The sequence below is a fragment of the Bos mutus genome, chromosome 21 (genome assembly GCF_027580195.1).
Source record: "Bos mutus isolate GX-2022 chromosome 21, NWIPB_WYAK_1.1, whole genome shotgun sequence".
NCBI lineage: Eukaryota > Metazoa > Chordata > Mammalia > Artiodactyla > Bovidae > Bos > Bos mutus.
Window position 1 is genome coordinate 15,657,807 of NC_091637.1, and position 26,059 is coordinate 15,683,865.

A 26,059-nucleotide genomic window follows, 5' to 3' on the forward strand; every position below is an offset into this window, starting at 1 on the left:
AGATATGCAGATGACACCACCCTTATGGAAGAAAGTGAAGAGGAACTCAAAAGCCTCTTGATGAAAGTGAAAGTGCAGAGTGGAAAAGTTGGCTTAAAGCTCAACATTCAGAAAACGAAGATCATGGCATCCGGTCCCATCACTTCATGGGGGATGGGGAAACAGTGTCAGACTTTATTTTTTGGGGCTCCAAAGTCACTGCAAATGGTGATTGCAGCCATGAAATTAAAAGGTGCTTACTTCTTGGAAGGAAAGTTATGACCAACCTAGATAGCATATTGAAAGCAGAGACATTACTTTGCCAACAAAAGTCCGTCTAGTCAAGGCTATGGTTTTTCCTGTGGTCATGTATGGATGTGAGGGTTGGACTGTGAAGAAAGCTGAGCGCTGAAGAATTGATGCTTTTGAACTGTGGTGTTGGAGAAGACTCTTGAGAGTCCCTTGGACTGCAAGGAGATCTAACCAGTTCATCCTAAAGGAGATGAGTCCTGGGTGCTCATTGGAAGGACTGATGCTAAAGCTGAAACTCCAATACTTTGGCCACCTCATGAGAAGAGTTGACTCATTGGAAAAGACTCTGATGCTGGGACGGATTGGGAGCAGGAGGAGAAGGGGATGACAGAGGATGAGATGGCTGGATGGCATCCCTGACTCGATGGACGTGAGTCTGAGTGAACTCCGGGAGTTGGTGATGGACAGGGATGCCTGGTGTGCTGCGATTCATGGGGTTGCAAAGAGTCGGACACGACTGAACGACTGAACTGAATTGAACTTATATTGTACGTCAGCTATACTTCAGTGTAAAAGAAAGTTCTAGTCTATTCATTATAAGATTTTTATTGTCCTCTTTGGAATTTGCTATGACAGCAAAGGTCCATCTAGTCAAAGGTATGGTTTCCCCAGTAGTCATGTTTGGATGTGAGAGTTGGACTATAAAGAAAGCTGAGCGCCGAAGAATTGATGCTTTGGAACTGTGGTGTTGGAGAAGACTCTTGAGAGTCGTTTGAACTGCAAGGAGATCCAGCCAGTCCTGAATTTTCATTGGAAGGACTGAAGTTGAAGCTGAAACTCCCAGAACTTTGGCCACCTGACGTGAAGAACTGACTCATTGGAAAAGACCCTGATGCTGGGAAAGATTGAAGGCAGGAGGAGAAGGGGTTGACAGAGGATGAGATGGTTAGATGGCATCACCGACTCAATGGACATGAGTTTGAGTAAACTCTGGGAGTTTGTGATGGACAGGGAGGCCTGGTGTGCTGCAGTCCATGGGTTCGCAGAGAGTCGGACACGACTGAGCGACTGAACTGAACCCAGGCACTGGATTCCCTTTTTGGTCTGTGGGATCCATCGATCTGATTGTGGACTTATTTTCTGCCATTCCTGTTATCGTCTTCAGCTAGTTAAAAGCCTGGGGTGATCTTAACTTCCGCTGTGCATTGACTGTGTATTCCTCTGTACTCACTTCCTGCATTCCTCACTTCTACTCTGATTAAAGATGATTCGCTTCTTGATCTCTTACTTGCTGTAGTTTATGCGTATGCAGGAGAAGGCAGCAGAAATGCAGGTTGTATGAAAATGGTAATCCTTAAGAACGAATTTTTGCCTCGCTAAAAAGTTTGTGACACATTGACTCCATGTGTTTGACTTAGTGTGAATAGAATGCTATATTTCTAATTAAAAAAATAAGTAGGCAACAAGCAGTAAAGATTTACTGTGTTGCATAGGGAACTATAATCAATATCTCTTAATAACCTATAAGGGAAAATAATCTGAAAAATAATATATGTGCATATGTATAGCTGAATCACCTTGCTGTGCACTTGAAACAGTCAACTACACTTCAGTAAAATGTATATATTAGGGGAAAAAATGGTAATCCTAAGGGGCCTCATTTTTTGTTGCTCTTTAATTTGGGGGAGGGCTGAAAACATGTATTTCTAATCAACTTCTGGGTGATGCTTTGGTTCTGGGACAACACTTGGAGGGCCCGGGTCGAGAAATGTTAACTTCCTTGTAGGTGTGAAGTAGATAGGGGGAAAATTCCTGCTCTAGTACTAATCAGCTGTGGGAGCCTTACAGTCTTCCTCTGTAAAATTCAGCAGGGTAATGCCAGAATTATAGGTTTTCTGTGAAGGCTAAATGTGATTTTAAAAATGACAGCCATGGGCAGGAGGTGGGAGGAAGATTCAAGAGGGAGGGGACATAATGTGCACCTCTGGCTGAAAGTGAAAGTCGCTCAGTCGTGTCTGACTGTCTGCGACCCCATGGACTGCAGCTGGCCAGGCTCTCTGTCCATGGAATTCTCCAGTCCAGAATACTGGAGTTGGTAGCTGTTCCCTTCTCCAGGGATCTTCCCAACGACAAACCTAGACAGCATATTAAAAAGCAGAGACGTTACTTTGCCGACAAAGGTCCGTATATTCAAAGCTGTGGTTTTCCCAGTAGTCATGTATCATTGTGAGAGCTGGGCTATAAAAGAAGGCTGAGAGCTGAAGAACTGATGCTTTTGAACTGTGGTAAATTTTGTTGTTATCTGAAATGGTAGACTATTTCTTCTTACTACTTTATGATTTTTAAGTATTGTGGATCATTCAGTGTCCATATAGCTATTTAATATCAGAATGTTTAGTCAGCTTTAAGAAAGCTTCATAATTTACCTTTAAAGCTAATCAAATTTTTAATTTTTTTCTACATTTCTGTGTTGACTGCTTTTCAGAGGATGTCATAAAACCAATCTTGCCATCCAGTTAAAATTCTTCACCTGTAATTAAATTAAAAAAAGTAAAATTTATTACTTTCTTTTACTTTGAGAAATATGTTTTACTAGAAGAGAGTATAAAGCCAAGCAAAGACATGGAGATTCTGAAATGTGGGGTATTTTTGTTTACTTTGAATGAGTGAGGACCTGTATTTGATGTCTGCTGTATGCTAGGTACTTGTTAATATACTAGTACTTTGGATTAAACGGTACCCTAATCTCTGTAAGACAGTGATGCTGGTTTGTTACAGTTAGCACTTGATGCAAGAGCCATTATTAAATTATTTCATGCACTTCAAAATACGTGAATATAAAATGCAGTTTCTACCCTTGTGGAGCTGACAATTTTGTGGTTCCCCAGAAGGACTTGAGTGGTTCCCAGAAGAATCCCAGAGCTGACAGCCACTGAGGCTGGAGTTCTGAGTCACAGGACTTAGGGCCCATGGTCTTCCCTCCAGAGTGATGCCCCCATTCTGTATTTGCATCTTCCCTCCTAAAGACGGTAAAGAACCTGCCTACAGTGCAGGAGACCCAGGTTCAGCCCCTGGGTCAGGAAGGTCCCCTGCAGAAGGAAATGGCCCCTCCTCCAGTTTTCTTGTCTAGAGAATTCCATGGACAGTCCATGGGGTCGCAAAGAGTTGGACATGACTGAGCAACTACCGCTTTCCTAAATCTTGGTGTGGTTGACAGTGTCCCCGTTTCCAGCTTTGATTATCTCTGTTCATGGTCTCGTGGTCTGTCGTATCCTGGGCTGGGAGTGAGATCTGAGCAGGCGCCCTGGACCCGCTGGGTCCCCCCATGGAGACATTGCCCGTTGCACAGACAGGAAAGGAATTGGAGGCCTTGGCCTCCATGCCAGGAGGGAGGCACAGTGTCTGATATCAGCAAGCAGGCCATTCACCTGAGGAAGGAGACCAGGTGGCTCCTCAGAAAAGAAAGGCGGGGCTGGTTTCATGCGTCCCCTCCTGGGCATCGCCGGCCAGGTGAGAGGAGGATGTGACAGGTGAAGGGAGCCGTGTGCCCATGCGGTGAGACACCCGTAGTAAGAGTCAGGCTTCAGCCGCTGGTGTGTCCTGTCCGTGTGTTGTGTGCTTGCAGTGTTTGGCGCTTCCCTGGTGGCTCAGTCGGTGAAGAATCCACCTGCAACTCAGGAGACCCGGGTTCGATCCCTGGGTAGAGAAGAAGGGCATGGCACCCCATTCCAGTATTCTCGCCTAGAGAATCCCACGAACAGAGGAGCCTGGGGGGCTACAGTCCATAGGATCGTGAGAGTCGGACACGACTTAGCAACTAAACCACCACTAACAGTGGGAGGGGCTCTGGGAGGCAGAGGTGGCTGGGGAGCAAGGGCCGTGTTGAGGGGAACCTCGTTTCCTGCAAGTTGAAGGGAAGCAATCGTGAGTTAAGACGTCATCCTGTTGGTCGTCCATGAGTCTCAGGGGAGTAACTTGACCAGATTGTATTTTGGAGATTTGTCCTGTTGCCTCGTATTGTTTGGAGGGTGAGTCTGGAAGCCTGGAGACCCATTTTCATAGATGCCTTTAGAGGAAAAAAAAAGAGACCTGACCAAGAAATAGCCAAGGAAGCTACACAAATAAGTGTGAGAGGTGGGTAGAGCACAAGTCCAGTTGCCAGATTTTAATGATAGAATGCCCCCACTTCAGTCCTCTGCTTCCTGGGAGGGCAGAGAAGGAAGAGAGAAAGGTTCTGTCAAGAATTAATTTTAAAAAATCCTCATGGTGTCTGCATTTTAACCAAAGACCTGGTCCTGTTAGCAAAGGGGGACTGTCTCTTTAAGTGTTGACCCAATTACTCGAGCAGTTCCAGAGAGTTGTGAAACATTTGTGAGAGGGTGAGGCTGTTTTTTAAAGCCGACAGCCAACACCCTTCGACCAATTTAGCTTTGCTTATTAACAGGAATAGACTGAGAGGCAGGGCTGTACATTGAAACAAAAAGCTCATCCTCTTAGAATTGTAAAAAACTTCTTTTTAAGGAACACTTTCCATTAAGGGGTCCATACACTAAATGATTTCCAAACTTTTTGTAATTTTGATTCCTTTACCAGCTGAAGTTTCAAGATGCTTCCATGTTCAGAGAGAGTAGTCCCTAAAACCAGTTCAGAGCACTCTAGACAAATTGAGCGCCATCTACTGGTTTTATTTTGACGGAGTATGTCGGTGGTGCTTGGAAATCTTATTTATGTATATCTTAATGTTGCAAAATTATGAAGCTGAAAGACAATATGAATTTTGACCATAATTAGTAATAATAATTAATAGTTTAATGTTAGCATTGGGAAGGGGAGTGCCTTTTGGCTGGAATATAGACATATGATCAAAAATGAAAGCAGGTTATAGGGATTTCACTGACTAGTACCTTTATCTGGCAAAAGATTAGCCTGGTTGAAATAAAAACTAACCTCAAATGTCAAATAAAATGGTTACAGTACTTTCTAACATTTGTTGTTGTTCAGTTGCTCAGCCGTGTCCAACTCTCTGCAGCCTCATGGACTGCAGCACGCCAGGCTTCCCAGTCCATCACCAGCTGCCTGAGCTTGCTCAGACTCATGTGCGTTGAGTTGGTGATGCCATCCAACCATCTCATCCTCTAGATGCTGTAGTGTTCTCCCCAGATGCTCCACCACTGTTGAGTGAGTGATAAGGATGACAGACGTAGTGTTGGGTTTAATTTGTGGCGTTTTACATTTTGTTTTTGAAAAAGGATGACATGTTTTTGGTTCAGCCCAGCAGACATTAAGCACTTGCGATGTCTCAGGCCTTCTGAAGAGATGTTGCGTGTACAGAGATGAGCTGGATGAGGGCCAGCCCCAGGTCCACTGTAAATGGCTAAGCGTTCAGAAGACCCTTTCCTCCCTGGGTGATCCGTCCTGAGCCACGAGCAGACCTGGACGCAGCCACTTCCCTGCGGAGGCTTTCCTCATACCCGCCTCAGGACAGAGTATGGGTGCCTAGAGACGCTTGTGTTTACGCTAATTACAGCACTTCCCGGGTGGCCTTCTGTCCATAGGCATGTCTGTCTAGGCTCCTGGCGGACAGGAAGTGTTTATAATTCTAGTGCCAGATAATACCAGAGACAAACTGGATTAAACACAGGCACTGTGTGCTTGTTGAGCATCAGTGGATGAGTAACTTAAGGCTTTGGTAATGGGAACAGAGCAGAAGGGAAGGGAACGAACACATCAATACTGGGCTGTTAAATATCCTTCAGCTGTTTAACTTATCTATGTGATGGATGGACTGGAATAAAAATTTATACTAGCAGTAAAAAGGTATGAACCAATAAAACACACTCAAGGAAATGTTTCAAGTAATAAAATATTTTTAAGTATTCTAAGGCTTATTTACATATCAACATTAAAATTTCAAATATTCCTATTTTAAAAATAACCCCAATAACTGATGGCTAGTGGTCCTGTAGTATATTTGATAGCAATAAGTCCTCTGAAAGTCCTTTAACTTTCATTAGTTCAGTCTGGTTTTCTACCTCATTAGTACAGATCAACGATTGTGAGTAATATGATCTTGGAAAAAATACAAAGACTTTTGTAGTTATTGAGGTTATTATTAACAAAATGGTTAAAGTAAAGAGAACTTTGAAATATTTTTGATGGTTAGAAACTAACTGCATCACGAATCTAGGAAGTGATATTTATTTTAGTTGTGAGCTCTCTGGAGTATGCAAAATGAAAAAACTCTCAGTATTTTAAGTTTTTGGCTAGAGAGGACTCGATTGTGGCTGCCATTAAGCAGAGAGAAATACGGTAAGTCTCGTACTCTTTCTTGATGGCATTTGAGTTTGAGTTCCTGTTGGGTCCAAAAGATCTTGTTTCTGGGGTTGAGGGCCTGGAATAGTATGTTGTGAAAAGACCCATTTAAGGCTGGAAAAAAAATGAAACAGTTCTTGAGTTTGCTGCTTTCCTGTCTTCCCAGCTCTTCTCCCCCATGTGTTCTGAATTGCTTAAACATCATTGCTTTTAAAGCCGGGAATCCTTTGGTCCTCACCTCCTCTAGCATCACTGATGCTGTGTTCCTGGATGGCGTCTTTTCGCTGGCTGGCCTTTCCTTGCTCGGCCTGTTTCTCCCTCCCCGCCCTCCTCTACAGGAACTTGGGGTCTAGGCCTTGGCTCTCTGTTACCATGGCGACCTCGTTGCTGGCAAGGCTTCTCAACTTAGTGCGGTTGACTCTCAGATCTGCCTCACCAACCCAGGCCTTTTCTGATACCCTGTCCTGCTGGGCCAGAGGAACCTGGCAGGCTGCAGTGCTTGGGGTCGCGAAGAGTCGGATGTGGCTGAGCACGTCCTGTCTATAGAATGTCTACAGCTTCCCCTCCGGCTGGCAGATGAAACTTGGCATTTAAAGCTTATCATCCAGTTTCTCACAAATCGTTCCCACAGCCCCCTCCCATTTTTCCTTGGAGAGATACCCCTTTTTTCCTCCTAGTGTTGCTTCATGTCTGTTCTCTTCCTCTGTGTCTATTTGTCCAGCTCCCATCGTCAGCTGTCATATTTCATCAAATTATTTTCAGCCACATGCCTTTCTCACATTTATTTCTTTTTAGGTCATCTTGGTGCGAAAGTAGTTTAACTCCCTTTTGCTCCCTTGCACTGTGTTTTTGTAATGTTTTCCCAGACTGGTTTCCTTGCCTCTGTTCTCTTTTTCCTTCTTAGAATACTTCTGTGAGATAAACCTTTCTAGAACATTTGCTACATTGCTACATCCAATTTTCTCCCAAAACATGCCACTCAAAGCTGTTTTTTCTTTCTTTTTGTTGCCTACACTCAGGTTCAAATATGAGTGTTTTGGCTTGCCATTAATATTCTGTGTAAACTGATACCTGCTCCCTTCGTCCATTCATGTAAGTTACTCAGAAACTTCTTGTTGCTACAAAGGCACTGTGTGGCGTGCCCTCCGAGACACAGTTCTTGCTTCTCATAAACTTTAGATGTTGATGAGACATACGTACAACATAGTGGACTGTGCGTGCATGCGTGCACAGTCACTTCATTCTTGTCTGACTCTCTGTGACCCCATGGACTGTAGCCCAGGCTCTCCTGTCCATGGGATTCCCCAGGCAAGAATACTGGAGTGGGTTGCCATACCCTCCTCCAGGGGATCTTCCCGACCCAGGGATTGAACCTGCAGCTCCTGAACTGTGGGTGGATTCTTGCCGCTGGGGCACCGTGAAAGCCCTGGTGTGCTAAGTACACACTTACACACGCTCTCCGGCTTCGTCACACACCCTTGGGGCCACGCAGCCGGTGTGCCCGGGTTTGAGGTTGCCCTCGGTTTCAGCTTGTCTCGCGCCTGAACTCCCTCACGTCACCTCTGGGCCCTTCTGTCTCCCTTGTTTTCAGCACCCTCTTCCTTCTACCTGCAGACCTTCGGGTGTCTGTCGCTTGCTATTGAACATGTGTTTCTTCTGAGAATTACCTCTCTGCGTTTCTCTCCTTTCTGCCACTTAACTGTCTCCAGCACTAACCTTAGTGTCAGAATCGTGGAAAGAATACAGACTTTGGAGTCCTACTTGGATTTGAATCCCAGCTTTTAGCCTTTCCTAGCTTTGTTCTTAGACGTTAAAGTACTTTGGGCTGCTCTTCTCATCTCCAAGAAGGGTAAAGATACTTGCCTTGCAAATACTTGGTTGAGTTTGCAAAGCAACTGGTTCTGCCTCTGACCTGCAGGGGGCACTCAGAAGATGGTTGTGCTGAGCCCGCATGCCTGTCTCCGGTCCCCAGGCTCCCGTGTATTTATCGTTTGTAGAAAACTAATTTAGTGATTAAAACGGTTGCTGTGGTGTGTTAACTATTTTCCTTCTCTTGCTGGGTGAGAGGCATTTGTGCGTGGGGGTGGGGGGTGGTCCACACTCTCAGCCTGGGCTGGAGCACCAGGGGAACTGTATAAACAGAGTTTGCTGTTGGTATAGACCTTGGTCCACATCTGTGTTGATAGAGCTTGCCATATCCCTAGTCTGTGAGTCCTTTAAAACTTTATGAATTAAACATTTCCCCCTTATCTTTGTTTTAAAAACTTATACGTGGAAATAATTTGAAATTCATAAAAAGTTGTTTAAAAAAAAACAAGCAGGGCAAAGAATACCCAGATACTAGTCACTCAGGGTAATTAAGTCTCACACACACTCTACCCCATTTGATTTATCATTTGTACTCTCTAGCTAAAAACCTGTACACACTCACAGTGTATCCTTTACTGTCTTTTGCTAAAGTGCCATGTGGAATGGATTTTTACCCCTTACATCCTTCAGTATAAATTTCCTAAGACAGGAGCTTTTCTCTTATAAATCGTAGTAGAGCTAATTACTCTTTTTAGCTGTCATGTCTCTCTTAGCCTTCCTTATCTGAGACAAGTCCGCAGCCTCTCTTTATCTTTTATGGCATCAACCATTTTGCAGAATACAGTATCCCTCTCCTTTTTTTTTTTCTTTAAACTTTATAGTGGAGTACAGCTGATGAACAGTTTTGCGATCGTTTCAGGTGAACATCAAAGGGACTCAGCAGTCCACATACACGTATCTAATCTCCCCCAAGGTCCCTTCCCATCCAGGCTGCCATGTAACGTGACAGCCTGGGAGGAGACACTTTTAAGGCAATGTAAATAGCTTGTTCCTCATCAGAATTTCCCCCTAAATTGAGTACTCAGTGAAGATTTTTGCCAGACTCAAGCTCTCCCATTATGATGGCATAATGGTAGTAATTTCATTACTTTGACATTCTTCCCACTTTGACCATCAGCCTTCCTCATTCCACTATACACAGGCGTTCACCTTTTTCTCTCTTTATTTGTCTATGGTTAGTATAGAGTCATGGCTTCCTTCCTTTTGTTTTTTTTAATTGTTTATAATTCATTACTGTTCTTAATTGACAGTTTGGTCTAAAATTGTCCCAGATTTGGTCAGAGGAAGTTACGTCGACGTGCATCATGTCAGCATGTCCCTGTCCTTTTTTGGAGGGAGGGAGGAGGACATTTCCTTACTTTTTGTCAAAACAAGATGTTCCAAGCTCATCTTGTACGTGCCCTTGACCTAGACCTGGAAACAGCCACTTCTTCCAGCAGCCTTGGTTCCTTTTAGTGGAGAATGGTATTAGTGACCAAGATTAGTGCAAGATGTTAAGAAAACAATTTTAAACAGCCTCAGAAATGGAACTTAATTTTGCACCTTTTTGAATATCTGGCCATATAAATTATTTGAAAAATTGTTTCTTGAAAACTTACTTTAAAATGATTTCAAGTTTACAGTAAAGGTTTAAGAATAGTATAAAGAAATCCCATATGCCTTAAACCCGGCTTCACCAACTGTGAACATTCTACCTCATTTGCTTAATCATTCTCTTTTCCCCACCCCGAATCATTTGAGAGTAACCTGTAGACATGCTACTTTACCCCAGATACTTCACTGTGTGTTTCTTAAGAACAGGGATCATATAAATCACATCACGGTTACAAAATCAGGAAAATTCTAACATTGGTACAGTGTTAAATGTGTGTAAACCTCATTTAAATCTGGACACATGTCCCATTAATGTCCTTAATAGCAGTTTGCTGTTCAGGATCCAGCCTAGGACCATGCACTGCATTTAGTTGGAAAGTCTTTTCAGTCTCCATAACCTGAGTCTTTCCTTAGTGACATTTTTGAAAGGTTCAGATCAACTTTTTTTTTTTTTTTTTTTAAATAGCCTCTCAGTTTGGTTGTGTGTGATGTTTTCTTCTGACTCAGTTGAGGAACACTACGATGCTGTGTCCTCAGTGGGTAGGATCAGGAGACAGGTGATATTAGTTCATTTAATTTTTTTGTGTCACTTGCTTCAGCTGGGAAAAGAATTACAATATGATGTTTTGAGTGTTTGTTACATCTCTTTTTAATATTTATATAATTATAAATTTTTATCTTTACTTTTTTTTGCATTTCATCTGGTATTTAATTACATGTCTGTTTTTTTGTTTGTTTTTTAATTTTTACAGTGTTGTCTTGGTTTCCACCATACAGCAACGAGAATCAGCCATAATGACGCACATATCCCCTCCCTTTGTGCCTCCTCCCATCCTGCCCCACTGGGTCATCACAGCGCCAGGATGGGCTCCCAGTGTTATTCAGCAGCTTCTCCCAGCTATCCGTTTTATACATGATAGCACGTATATGTTGATACTAGTTTCTCCATTCAAGAAAGCAGATATCATATACTTTTAATAATGGCCATGTTTAACAGCTGACTTGCAGGATTTCTGAAAGCATGATGCACCCTTACAGGCCTGTGCAGGCCAGCTCCAGCATGCATTCCACTGCAGTGATCTTGCTGCGGAAGGGGCCCACCTTCAGGAACCTTGTGACTGACAGCGTCTTGCTGTCTTTGAGATCAGCGCTGTCCCTACTTTTGTCATTCCTCCCAAAGGACTCTGTCTGGCTCACCCACCTCATCTCCACCCAGCATCTTGCCTGCTTCCAGGCCTTGTTTGTCCCCACACTGGGAGCTCCTTCCCATGCCTCAGTTGCTCTTCTCTGCCCCATTTCAGTTTGTCCCTCGGCACGTTAACGTCCCCAGTTAAAGGAAGGCCCCAGATGTGACTAGTATCTTGGGGCAAGGAGAGTCTCTCAGCAAGATGGTAGGTCTAATGCAGAGACAGAATCCTTTATCTAGAAAAGAAGATCTGTTCTTAGGACTCCAGGATAGAAATCTAAGTGGAAAATAAATTTTTTTTCCTGCTTATTAATAGGTAGGTACATAAAGATGATTTTAGTTCTATTAATACAGTTTATCTACTATGTAAATGACTTAAAGATGGGAAGCGAAGACCATAGCTACCATTTAAAGCCACGTAAGTGATTGATCCGTGGCATTTAGAATTATACTGCGTTTGTATATCGGGGATCACCTGTGAATTGCACAATGAGGCCTGGCGGCACTGACTAACGGCACTTTCCACTTTCCATTAGTTCTCGTGTCATCTGTCAGCAAGACTAGTTAGGACCCTGGAGAAACAGTCAGGTTCAAGGATACATTTCTCATGAATGAAAAAACATGGGATTATTTTTGTAATAACACGCCATGGTTTTTGAGTTCAGATTACTGGAGAGGTGCAGATGTAGATGCATTCTCTCCTTGGGATTGGGTCAAACTAAAATTTTGATCAAGAATGTCTTGAAAGTTTTCCTTGTTAATAAGTTCATCTGTTATAGGTAAAAACACAACAGACGTGTTAACTGGGTAGCAGCCGGCTTGACTGACCTGTCTGTCCCCCGGGGCCTGCCCTTCCCCTGAGCAGCAAGATCCATTACCCGGGGATCTCTCAGGGAAGGTGTGATCAAAGCGGCCACCTCAACTGAGCGTCTTACTTAGACCTGTTTTGCATTTTTATTTTTTAATCGCCTCTTTTAAGGCCATCTCGAGTAGTTCTAAGTGGCTGGTTACTACTGCAGTAGAACAGGGGTCATGCGGCTGAAATGCAGAGTCCAGATGTTTATCATTTGCTCCTAGCAACTTTATCAGAGAGCCGCGAATATTCCTTCAAGAACAGATGCTTCAATTCCAGGTGCCTTCAGAACCTAAACTTCAAGTGAGTTTGAGGTGAATTAGGGTTCTGTGTTCACTTCTATTTCATACTGTGGGTAGCTAACTCAGTGTTTAAAAAAAAAAAAGAATTAGAGCTATGAAAGCAGTTTAAAACTTACTTTTGTCTTGGGAATGAAAAAAGAGGTTGATCCTGAAAGCTTTGTTAAAAGGAAATTCAGCTGCTTATTAGCCATCCTTTCTGACCACAGTTAAGAGAAGGCCTCAGGTGTCGCTAGCGTCTTGGGCACAGAAAGTCTCATGGCAAGATGGGGCCCTTGTGGAGAGGACCTTCTTGATACTGAAAAAAGATGTATTCCTAGAATTTCAGGTTAGATATCAAAGTGAAAAAAGAAAAAAAAAACACTCCTTTTTTTTCCCTGTGAAAGTCCACATTGTAAATAATTTAGGCATGCAGACTGTGTGATCTCTTTTGCAATAACTCAGCTCTTCAGTGGGCTTCCTTGATAGCTCAAGTGGTAAAGAAGCTGCCTGCCAATGCAGGAGATGCAGGCAGGAGACTCAGGTTCCATCCTTGGGTCACAGAGATTCCCTGGAGGAGGAAATGACAATCCACTCCAGTATTCCTGCCTGGAAAATCCCAGGGACAGGAGCTTGGGGGCTACAGTCCACAGGGTCACAGAGTCAGACACAATTTAAGTCAACTCTGTGATGGCCCATTGTATTGCAAAAGTAGCCATAGACAATGTGTAAACAAATAACATGACTGTGTTCCAATAAAACTTTATTTATGGATACCGAAGTTTGAATGTCATAGAATTTTCCCATGTTAATACGTGTGAGCCACATACAATAAGAGCCACACACAAACAAGCAGAAGGCTGGACTTGGCCCATGGCTTATAGTGCCAACCTGTGCTCTAAAAAATGAAACTTTAGAACTTTCAGTAACTTTTTTTTTTTTTTTCCCTCAGGTTATTGGCAACCCACTCCAAGTACTCTTGCCTGGAAAATCCCATGGGTGGAGGAGCCTGGTGGGCTGCCGTCTATGGGATTGCACAGTTGGACACGACTGAAGCGACTTAGCAGCAGCAGCAATGATATTTCAATACCTTGAAAAACTGATTCTTCTTTATATGCTGCAGACATTTTAACTGGTTGTAGTTTTATCATGCCAAAGGATAGTTTACCAGCCTCAATTTTTCAAAAATGTTTCCAAAATAGGGGCTTAGGAGACCTAAGCGTGTGTGTGTGTTTAATCGCTAAGTCATGTCCAACTCTTTTGCAACACGATGAACTGTAGCCCACCAGGCTCCTCTGTCCATGGGAATTCCTAGGCAAGAGTACTGGAGTGGGTTGCCATTTACTTTTCCATATATATACATATATATATGTGTGTGCTGGATCATAGAAAAAGCAAGAGAGTTCCAGAAAAACATCTATTTCTGCTTTATTGACTATGCCAAAGCCTTTGACTGTGTGGATCACAATAAACTGTGGAAAATCCTTCAAGAGATGGGAATACCAGACCACCTCATCTGCCTCTTGAGAAATTTGTATGCAGGTCAGGAAGCAACAGTTAGAACTGGACATGGAACAACAGACTGGTTCCAAATAGGAAAAGGAGTTCGTCAAGGCTGTATATTGTCACCCTGTTTATTTAATTTATATGCAGAGTACATCATGAGAAACGCTGGACTGGAAGAAACACAAGCTGGAATCAAGATTGCTGGGAGAAATATCAATAACCTCAGATATGCAGATGACACCACCCTTATGGCAGAAAGTGAAGAGGAACTCAAAAGCCTCTTGATGAAAGTGAAAGTGCAGAGTGAAAAAGTTGGCTTAAAGCTCAACATTCAGAAAACGAAGATCATGGCATCCGGTCCCACCACTTCATGGGAAATAGATGGGGAAACAGTGGAAACAGTGTCAGACTTTATTTTTCTGGGCTCCAAAATCACTGCAGATGGTGTCTGCAGCCATGAAATTAAAAGGTGCTTACTCCTTGGAAGGAAAGTTATGACCAACCTAGATAGCTTATTGAAAAGCAGAGACATTACTTTGCCAACAAAGGTTCGTGTAGTCAGGGCTATGGTTTTTGCTGTGGTCATGTATGGATGTGAGAGTTGGACTGTGAAGAAGGCTGAGCGCCGAAGAATTGATGCTTATATAATGTGGTGTTGGAGAAGACTCTTGAGAGTCCCTTGGACTGCAAGGAGATCCAGCCAGTCCATTCTGAAGGAGATCAGCCCTGGGATTTCTTTGGAAGGACTGATGCTAAAGCTGAAACTCCAGTACTTTGGCCACCTCATGTGAAGAGTTGACTCATTGGAAAAGACCCTGATGCTGGGAGGGATTGGGGGCAGGAGGAGAAGGGGACGACAGAGGATGAGATGGCTGGATGGCATCACTGACTTGGTGGATGTGAGTCTGGGTGAACTCTGGGAGTTGGTGAGGGACAGGGAGGCCTGGCGTGCTGCAATTCATGGGGTCGCAAAGAGTCAGACACGACTGAGCAACTGATCTGATCTGATCTGATATATATTTCCCTTTCCTGGTAGCTCAGCAGTAAAGAATCTGCCTGCAGTGCAGGAGCCACAGGAGACACAGGTTTGATCCCTGGTTTGGGGAGATCCCCTGGAAGAAGGCATGGCTACCCACTCCAGTATTCTTGCCTGGAGAATCCTATGGACTGAGGAGCCTGATGGGCGCTAGTCCATGGGGTCACAACTTTTTTTTGGCTGAAAATACGACTGAAGCAACCTGGCACCTCGTGTGTGTGTGTGTGTGTGTGTGTGTGTGTGTGTGTTTATTCTTTTCAACCACTTAAAAATGTAAAAACCTTTCCCAGCCTATGTGTGTGTATTTATTCTTTTCAACCACTTAAAAATGTAAAAACCTTTCCCAGTCTGTGCAAGAGTGCTGGACTTGACTGATGGCTCATACTTTTCCAACCTGTGCTCTAAAAAATGAAACTTTAGAACTTTTAGTAACGTTTTTTTTTTCAGGTTATAGTGATACTTCAATACCTTGAAAAATTGATTCTTCTCTGTATGCTGCAGACATTTTTTCTGGTTGTAGTTTATTTTGCCAAAGGATAGTAAACATTTTACCAGCCTAACCTTTTCAAAAACATTTCCAAATCAGGGACGTACAGGTCCTACGGTTCAGTTCTGAATAGTGTCTGGAGTCGGCGGTGATGCTGTTGTGCCGACCCTGCTGTTCCTCTGTTAGGGCGCTTGGGGACTTTCCGGTCACCAGTCTTAGTAAGTTACAGCTTATTTGGAGTTCATTCTGACTTCTTACAGCAGACTGGAACCCCTATTGGACACAGGGCACTGCACAGAACCCTGGGGAAAAAATTAGAGGCACTTAGGGCTGTGGGAACTACTTGGAATTCAGAGCATTCCTATTACTAGCCTTGATCCCAAGTTTGATTTTAAGATGTTTGGTTTTCATTATGTGCTGAAACACTACCTGCTTCTCTGTTCTGCTGCTGGACGTTAAGTTGTGGCCATAGAGTGGCATGATTCTTTAATTGGCTTTATTACTGCTAAAGTAGAAAGGGGAAAAATGCTGTAAGTAATGAGAATTCTCTCCCCTATATAATGTTAAAATGGCCTGACTTTCTCTTAATTAGATTTTCCATTGCACATCATTACAGATGTACATAACCTAAACCTCAGTGCTTTAAAGTCCTTTGTTTATGGTTACAACATAAATTATATAATGTTTGGGAGAATGGTAATTAGGACTCTTTCATAGAATAAATTTAATTTAGCCACTGATCTCAGTTAAAAAAAAATTATAAAAATTGCTGAAAGAGGGAATTCCCTGGCGGTCCAGTGGTTTGGGGCTCAGCTTCTACTGCAGGGGCGTGCATTCAGTTCCTGGTTGGCAAACTTAAGATCCCACATGTTGCGTGGTGTAGCCAAAAAAAAAAGTTGTTAGAAGATTATTGAAAATGATAGTTGCAGCCCTATGGACTGTAGCCCGCCAGGCTTCTCTGTCTATGGGATTCTCCAGGCAAGAATACTGGAGAGGGTAGTCCTTCCCCTCTCCAGGGGATCTTCCCAACCCAGGGATTGACCCTGGGTCTCCTGCATTGCAGCCAGATTCTTTTTTTTTTTTTTTTTTTGCAGCCAGATTCTTTACCAGGAAGAAGATTATCAGCAAATGAAGGATGAAGATGTCTTAACTTCTAAATAGTTGCAGAGTCACAGGCAGAGTTACCGGGATTAGATTTATGGCTTGATGGAGGGGTGGGATAAAGAAGAACAGCAATTCCAGATGGTCCGGAAACACACATGGTTGGAAAAGCAACCCTCCCATCCTCACAGGTTGAGAGTCTTATCCTAGGCTGAGTGCTGAATGTGTTTCAAGAGTTCTCACATATTAGCTGTAAGAAGAGAAGGTATTATCTCCATTTATATAGTCAAGGAAACTGAGATTTAGAGGATTTAAGTAAAATCTTTTTAGATGGAGTTTAAACCCAGATTGGTCTTGAGCCCAAGTCCTTTGTACTCCAGCGCTTCCAGGCCAGCTCTTGAGAGGCGCTCCATGTTCACTGGAGAACGGGTGGACTTGGCAGTGACTCCTGGGATGTAGAGTTCAGAGAGTTATTGCCGCAAACAGAACACAGAGGTGAAGGGGCACTTGAAGTATAAGGATGTAGCTGTTTAATATACTTCATCCGTCCTCTCTGCCTTATTTTTAGATTTTCCTGGAATTTTTACAGAGCTTTTTAAGGGAGCCGTTTTATGTTCTTTTAAAAAAATTTTCCGAGTAAATATCCCATTATCTTGTTGGTTTACTCGTTTTTCTCATTACCTCCACTAAAATGTAAGCTGAAAGAAGACAGACTGTTCTGTATCCTCAGTGCCTAGACCACTTCCTGGCACATTTTGTACTGTATAAACTCGCTAGAGTGGGTACAGTTTGTATGATACATTGATTTCCCTTTCAGTTTGATGTTTTGTAAAAATCAACTCCCCAAAAGAACCTTGCTAATGCAGACCTGCTTTCTCTTCCCCTTTCCTAGGGCGATTGTGTTGTTACTGTCCTGCTCGCGGAAGAGGACAAAGTTGAAGATGATGTAGTTTTTTACTTGGTGTTTTCGGGTTCCACCCTCCACCACTGTACAAGTACTCGGAAGGTCAGTTCTAATACGCTGGAGACCGTTGCTCCTGGTAAGTATTTGAACACAGTCTTCACCCGCCTTTATTTATTCTGTGTTCTAGCATAGAGTGATAGGAAGAAGGAATCAGGGTGATGAAACTGCAGTTGGGTTTTTGTTTTAAATACACTTCATTTTGTTTATTTCTTGCTTGTTGCACAAAATCTGAGCCTAACTAAAAATAATTGAAATAAAATGGTGTCATAAATTAGAAGACAATTGTTCAGATCAACAAAAATTTTAATTTATTGGAATGTTGAAGCAAAGTAAAATACATTTAAGAGATAAAAGTTCACGCGGTCACTGTGGTTTGACTACAATTCTGATTCTGACTTTCCTTGTGGCAAAGGAAAGGTGAATGCGATTACTAACCCAGTCCTTCGTATCTGTGAGGGGAGGACTGTAAAAACCAAAGTTCCCCCAAAGTAACAGATTGTAGTTCATGGTGAAATGAATACTTAATCACTGTTGCATTTATCCATTTAATGGAATTAAAAGGAAACTGTTTACTTGTTAAAAATCCTTTGCAAAGTCATTATATCATTGCTAATGCCACCAGAAGCGGCTTTTGACTGATCCCAGGCATCTAAAGGTATATTGATTGTGTTTGGAAATGAACTTATTCTGTCTTTCCTCAAGCTTGCTTTGAAGTTAATAATTGGTTAAATTTCATCTGAGTGCAAAAGAGGGGAGATTTAGGGGGAACCCATAAAAAGTGTTGACAGTTGAACCATTGGCTTTCAGAGAACAAAATGGACTTAGTTCTTACTGAAACTTTTCCTGTCTTCAGTGTTTTTATGTAACATTGATTCCACTTTTTTTGAAATTAATCATGTAAAAAACTGCCAGCTTTTGATGGCTGCTGTGCCGTTTTACATAAGTTGACTTCACTTGTGATACCTGCCAGGTCCTGGAAGTTACACCACATTCATGAACTGAGATTCTGACATTTATCCTCCCATATTTATCCTCCTACTTGACAAAAGTGATTTTGAAAATACAGGATTTAAAGATTTAGGCAAATCCTATGTATATTCTCCCTCAGAGTTCTAGGGACAGGAGATTGAGCAAGACGTCCAGGAGAGGTGCTGATTGTCTTTTCTTCCCCCTAAAGAGTATTATGCACCTTCCTTGTAATGTGAAGCCCCAGTCGTCTTGTTCCTGTGATGGGTATCATGTCAGAGGGTCTGATCTGGAACCTTGCTGTCTGCTGAGCGGGAGCCACCCAGTGTCACCCCTGCTAGACACATCTGCGTGTGTGACAGTGAGAAACAGCCCTCAGATGGGCATTAACAGAGTCAGTCAGTGCCTGACTGCGCTCTTATTAGGAAAGGAATGAGGATAATTTATAAACTTACTTTTCCTCCTGATTTAGAAGTACTGTAGCAGTTTGTGTGTTTGTGGATGTGTAGATGTATATGTATGTGTGTGTGTGTGTGTGTGTGTGTGTATAGGTAGATAAGATAGATGGCAAGAAAGCCTGCAAGCAGATACCAGGAGGATGGGCTTCTCTGGTGGCTCAGACGGTAAAGAATACATCTGCAGTGCAAGAGACCCAGGTTGGATCCCTGCGTTGGGAAGATCCCCTGGAGGACGGCATGGCAACCCACTCCAGTACTCTTGCCTGGAGAATCCCCACGGACAGAGGGGCCTGGCGGGCTACAGTCCACGGGGTCACGAAGAGTTGGACATGACTGAGCGACTGACCCAGAGGAGGGCCAGCTGTCGGGCCAGCGCCCCGTGTCCTCGCTGGCCTCGGCCACCGCGGGGCCCCGCCTCTCGGCGCAGAGGGCTGTGCCCGGCGGCCCTGACACCTTCAGTGTGAAGGTGCTGAAGTTAGTGTGGGCTGCAAGCAGTTGCTGTCTTCGGTTCACAAGTCCATGGTATCGTATGACAGCCAGGAGCTCCTGGTTCTTACCAGATCCTTATATACTGTCCCCAGCCTGCTTTTCTGACTTGTTTCCATTTCCCCCCTTGCCTTTGAGCTACCACCTCTGTAACAGGTCTCAGGACCCCTTCTTCCCAGCCCCACACATCGCTGGGTGTCCTTTGTACCAGTTGACTCTGGGTGCCCTCGTTCTGCTGGCTCCAGCCCGCCAGAATGGATGTTGTAGTCTGCTCTTTCTCCCTAATTTGGTCCGAATCCTCAGTACCTTCCTGAGCCCTTTGCTTGGGGCTTGGAACCCCAGTGCCTGGCCTCTCCTAGTTGGCCACTAAGCAGCTCTCCTCCCCTCCAGTTATGATCTTACCTGATGCCGTCTTCTCACAGCGTGCCCCTTTGCTCCCCGCTGGCCTGCATATTCTGCAGCCCACCTGATCCGGTCAGGCTGCTGCATGAGGCCCTTAATCACAGCAGAGGTGACAAAGGATTCGAGTCCTTGAAAGATCCCGTTGTACGAGCAGGCCAAATGAAGAGCGAGGCGCCCTGTGAGCCTTTGATGTGTGTACAGGGGTCCCCGTGAGCCTCCCTCCTTGCTGAAGGAGGACCTCTGTTAGCCACTGAAGCAGGAAAGACTTCTGAGTGGATCTCAGTACTCTGGTCATCAGGCCTGTGATTTTCCTCTTCTCTTGTCTTTTTCAGCTGCTGTTGTCCAGATTGGCTAAGGAACTGTTGTGGAGGAGAGGGGAGAGAGAGGCAGATTTGGGGGTTAATAAGCTAGTTTTGAGTTTCTTGTTTATATTACAGAGTTAATATTTTTGTGTAGAAGTAAACGGCCTTAAATCTGCCTTGGGGGATTTCTTTGACTTGTTTCTTATTTTCCTTGAGGTCTTTACTCAGATGATCACCTTCTCAATGAGGCCTTTCCTGTCGACTTTATAAAGTCTAGCCACTCCATTATATATATATATATATATATATATATATATATATATACACACATACATATATATATATTTATATAAACCTGCCTTCTCTACACACTCCCTGGTCCCTTTCCACGCTTCACTTTTCTGCACTGCACTGATCAACTTCCAACTCATTTATACGTTTTATTTATTTTCTGCTTGCCTCTGCTGGAGTGTCAGCTTCACCAGGGCATGGATTCATGTCTGTCACGTTCTCTGGTGCATCTGTGAATTCCTCCCACTTGATGAGACTGGGTTTCTACCATGTTGAAACTCATCCTGGTTCTTGGAAACTGCCCTGCTAGAAAGGTTGTACATACATTTGTTCACACACACCCCACACACATACTTACACACACACACACACAGACACAATGCCCCCCGCCCCCCCACCCCACCCCTTTCTTTTGAAAACCGCCAGAGGACTCTCTGGCTTCTTGCGTTGCGTCTTGTCTTGGGGCAGGAGCCTGTTTTCTGTCCAGAACTGCATCTGATGATTTCTGTGTGTCCTATTGATGGGCTCAGACTTTGTGCGGAGCGCGGCGTCAGATTAGTCACAGTTCCCCGTGGGGAGTCCGCTCCTGCCCTGTGCGTCCTGGTTAGAGGGGGACGCGCCCGGCCTGTCCGCAGCAGCTGCTGTCGGGACGATGTCCCCGCCCCGGCTCCCGTGTGGGGCTCGCTCCTCGGGTCCTAGGAGCGACCATGGAAGAAAAAGAGCTTTGTGTCTGCAAATGTCAAGTTGCATGCAGATTGCTGGCTCTGGTTTTTCTTGGAGTCCTCCGTGCTTCCCTGGCACTGCTGTGTAATAGTTTAGTTTTTATGAAAATGAGATGATTGATTGACCTTCCTAAGACAGCTACTCCTTGATGTTCATTCATCTGTGACCTTTTATGATTTTGGGGGGTAAGGAAATGAGACATTTCTTGATAGTCTCTGAAAAAAAACCTCTCTGACTCCAGATATTGAGATTACAGTCCATCGCGCCCTCCCGGCCCTGTTTCTTTCATATTTTCTTAACTTTTTGGCTTTTCTGATGATAAAATTAACAATGAATTGTATATGTATGTTTACTTATAAATTGTAAAGGCATTTTCTTGCCTTATCACCGTAGACAGGCTGTAGACATGATGCAGTCCCTCCTTTTTAAAAAATGAAATTATGTTAAGATTAGTAGCATCTTGGGACAGTTAATTGGAGCCTTTGGAAACTTTATCTGCCTTTAAATTGTTTTGCTGTTTTAAAGTCCATGTGTAATTTTTAACATATATAGTAATTTTAAGAAAAACATATGAAGACTTTGGAAATACTGTCCTCTCTTTCAAAAGTAAAGCTGTCTTTGTGCTAATTAACACTAGACAAAAAAAAGTTTTATAGTATAATACTACATTCAAAATACCTATGAAATTGATTAGTTTAAGAATATAATTTGCTGTGAAACATACGTCTAAAGACAAAAAGTGTTGCCTTTGTAATAAATAAAAATAAAATACCTCTATTCTTTTCTCTTCATATAAAACAAATCCAACCCCAAATCCCATTTTAACAAAACAGTGATTCTCCTTGTGGGATGAGGTCAAGATATTTTCTTTCAAAGGCTGTAGGATGAGTAAGTAATATAAAGAAATCTGATACCTGCTGAAGGTAATTCCAGGGGGTTATGAGGTGCTTTCCTGTGCTCACTTTTATTAATTGAATGTGAAGATAGACCAAGCAAGCAGTAACTGCAGGATGGAAAATAAGACAGGGTATTCAGTGGGTGAAGCCTTGTGAAGGGCTTTGGTGCAGAATCTGTCATGACATGAAATCCTAGCATCGCCCCTCATGTCTGTCATTTACTTTTAGAATTCACAGCGAAGGTTCTTGTTTGACAGGAAAATAGCAAACATTCCTTGACCCAGGATTTGACTCAGCTCTTTGGTATCTTTCCTTTCTTTCTCACTTATCAAGGGAAGTTTCTATATAAAGCAAATTTGTTATTGAAAGGAAAGAGAAAAGTACATCTACCATGATCAGAAGTCCTAGGGGGCTTAATTAAAAATCTTTGCTTACAGCCGAGGTCTCAACAGGTAGCCTGCAGTGAAACCACCGTATCTCTCAGTTCCTGTGAACCAAGGCTCTGTTTCTGGCAGTAGATGTCCAGAGGTCTCCAAATCAAATAACACTTGAGAAGAAGTTCCAGGCTTTTATCTGGCCCAATCAGAGATGCCCTCGCTTTCTGCCAAAGTAATCAGTTACTTTTTCACTGGACTCTAAGTCTCCCTATCCTAAAATACTACTACAAGGCTATCTCTAGACAGACGTGATTTTATATTTTAAAAGACTTAAATTACTGTCCAATGCTAATCAGTGTACATGGCTACTTTTGGGGAGGGCCAGGTGAAGGAAGCTGTGTGCTCTCTGGTGTCCAAGTGAAATGCCTGTGTGGACCCTGCACCCTCTTGAGCTATTATTGACACGGCACTGGGATGGAGTTCATGTATCACAGTGGGGCTAGTATCCTCCCAGAGGGGTGAGAATTGGTTCTTAGGTGGTTTAAAAAAAATTTTTTTTTTTAACTCTTTTTCCAAAAAAAAAAATAATAATGACTTTGTTTGCTTATTTATTTATTTTTGGCTGTGCTGGGTCTTTGTTGCCACAAAGACTTTCTCTAGTTGCAGTGAGTGGGGGCTACTCTTGTGGGGTGCAGACTCAGCAGCTGTAGCACACAGGCTCAGTTGATCTGCTGCACGTGGAGTCTTCCTGGACCAGGGATGGAGCCCACATCTCCTGCATCAGCAGGCGGCTTCTTTACCACTGAGCCACCAGGAGAGTGCCCACTTCCCCGATCTCACTCTTCACATATAAAGCCCAGATATAACATACAAATGTATGGGATGTCTGTAGTATTAAAATTTCATGGGGTGGGGATGTCAAACAGAGAGAAATGTTTAGAAAAGCTGCTTGGGAGATGTCAGTGACTAAAAGATTGAGCATACTGCCTTGGAGTAATAAGCTAGATTATAGTCCACCAGATTTTTAGTATCAGTTCGGCCCTTTCTCCTCCCAAATGTACATGATTGCTGTGCCTACTGTTTCTCCCTCTCCTTAACTGCTTCTCTACATACATACAGAGAGCTTTGGTACCTTTATGCACATCTACCATTAGACCACTGAAAACTAGCAGTAGGTACATACTTTAGCAAATAGTCCTCTCTCCTGTTAGAGTGTGGGTCTGAAGATCAAAAATTTCCTTTAACTGTGTAGCCACTCCAGAGGGAAGAAAAAGACACCAGAATTTCAAATCCTTTGCCAAACTGAAGTGGTAAAGTGTATTCTTTTTGTCTTCTCCACCACTGACTGCGAATGCAGACTTTGTCATAGGAAACGGCTGAGGCGCTCTGGGCTTGGCTTGCCCAGCAAGCACTTCCAGGGTTCCCTTTTGTTGGCGCGCAGGCAAAACAAAGTCCCGATTGTTTCATCCTCAAAAGAGAAGGCCCGGATGGGATGTGTGCCACTTTTAGCCTAATAGGAAATGAAGTAATTGTTGGGTCATGCTTAAGCACTTTTGTTTATCTGTAGCACCATTTTGTTGTCATGGACACAGGTGCTTCTTACAGTGATAAGGAGCCTGCGGAAAAGCTCGCTGACCTCAGGAGCACAACACCTCCTGACCTCTGAGCACAAAAAAAGGATTAGATGCTTTTAAGAGGACCACGAGCAGTTAAATTTTTGTCTCCCGCTCAGGTGCTCCCGGTTGTATGGGAGCACATACATTCTTCCCCCTTTATATTTTCAGTTCTCCAGTGTGTCAGGGGCAGCATTTAGCTCAGAAGCTCTGTTGGGCTTATGTGGAATCTCTTGGTACAGTAATAGAGATCTGTTTGCCTTGAGTCACCTGAGTAGGAGCATTTTAAGGAGAGTGAAAAGCTGGCTTAAAACTCAACATTCAAAAAATGACAATCATGGCATCTGACCCCATCACTTCGTGGCAAATAGATGGGGAAACAATGGAAACAGTGGCAGATTTTATTTTCTCGGGCTCCAAAATCACTACAGCCGGTGACTGCAGCCATGAAATTAAAAGATGCTTGCTCCTTGGAAGAAAAGATATGACGAACCTAGACAGCATATTAAAAAGCAGAGACATTACTTTGCTGACAAAGATCCTTCTAATCAAAGCTGTAGTTTTTCCAGTAGTCATGTATGGATGTGAAAGTTGCACTATAAAGAAAGCTGAGTGCTGAAGAATTGATGCTTTTGAACTGTGGTGTTGGAAAAGACTCCTTGAGAGTCCCTTGGACTGCAAGGAGATCAAACCAGTCAGTCCTAAAGTAAATCAACCCTGAATATTCATTGGAAAGGCTGATGCTGAAGCTGAAGCTCTAATATTTTGGCCCCCTGATGCAAAGAGTCAACTCACTGGAAAAGACCCTGATCCTGGGAAAGATTGAGGGCAGGAGGAGAAGGGGATGGCAGAGGATGAGATGGTTGGATGGAATCACTGACTCAACAGACCTGAGTTTGAACAAACTCCTGGAGATAGTGAGGGACAGGGAAGCCTGGCATGCTATAATTCATGGAGTTGCAAAGAGTTGGATACAAATTGGGGACTGAACAACAACAGTAGCTGATAATATTAAAATAATTTTAACTACCAGTAGAAGTAGACACCTGTTTCTGTAAGGTGCTTGCTGTGAATATGGCCATCTCAAACCTGATACTTTCTGACTCTCCCCCTAGTTGTTAGTCTACTTCATGACCTCTTAGAATTCACTCAGTAACGGTCAGACCTCTCCCAGCCCATGATTTATCCCATACTTCTGATGTAAAACTTATCAGACCTGATTGTGCGTTATATTCAGAAGTCAGTGTCAAAAGAAAAAATGGAATTGAGGTTTAGGCCTTGTTTCTTTAACAGTCTGTCTCTCTTCTTCCCCTCTTTCAATTCTCTGGAGGTCTTTCCCTCAGAAGGGTCTCAGTGGAATTTCCAGTACTTCCCCCTCTTTAAAAGGACTTGTGGTTTTCTTTCCTCTCTCAGTTACCAGGAACTTGAGTGGAAGGAGAAACGCCATGGAACTAGCCGAAAACCTTGTTACTCTTCCTTATGCTGCAGCTTCTGTTTTCATGTAAAAAGGAGTTAAATTGTGGTCATTATGTCAGACTGGATATGGTTTCCCATCCCATCCCTTCTTTGGCCATGAAAATGTAGACATTGTTAATACCTTGTATTTTGTGTGTACAAAGGCAGTCCTAAGTTAATGGCCCCAGAAAATTGTTGAGTCTTTAGAGCTAATTTGTGGTAGTAAGATATTTTATGTGGGTAGATGTAGTGATTTCAGTTTTATTAATGGGTCAGTTTTATCATATAACCTTTGCTTTTGAAAAAAAATTTTTTAATATATATATACCTTACCTGAAAGGTCATAGGGATAAAAACCAGTTCTGTGAACTCACATCATGTGAAAACATGATGTGAGAGGGTAGCCTTGTCAGCCTTGCAGGGTGGTTTTCCAGATGTAGGGGAGGCCCTTGGTTCGTGCTCAGTAGTAACGCTGCCAATTGACTGAAAGTTTAACAAAGACTGTGCCAGGACCCCTCCGTTCTCCAGTCTTCTTTTAACCCTCGAAGCCTATAATCATACGAAACAGATTCCAGATATATGGCACATTGTACTTAGCATGATTCAGAGTTTCTCCTTCAGATTGTGAATTCATATCTGAAGGGGGAATATCGGGCACGCGGTTGGATGACTTC

General features: G+C 43.3%; 1 protein-coding gene across 1 annotated transcript in view; it reads left to right on the forward strand.

Moving 5' to 3' along the window:
• The window catches only part of AKAP13 (A-kinase anchoring protein 13), a 245,086-nt gene that overhangs the window by 26,641 nt on the left and 192,386 nt on the right, over positions 1-26,059 (forward strand). Inside the window, 1 exon segment of the mRNA XM_070358158.1 lies at positions 17,345-17,492. Within this exon segment, the coding sequence (XP_070214259.1) occupies positions 17,345-17,492 (148 nt within the window).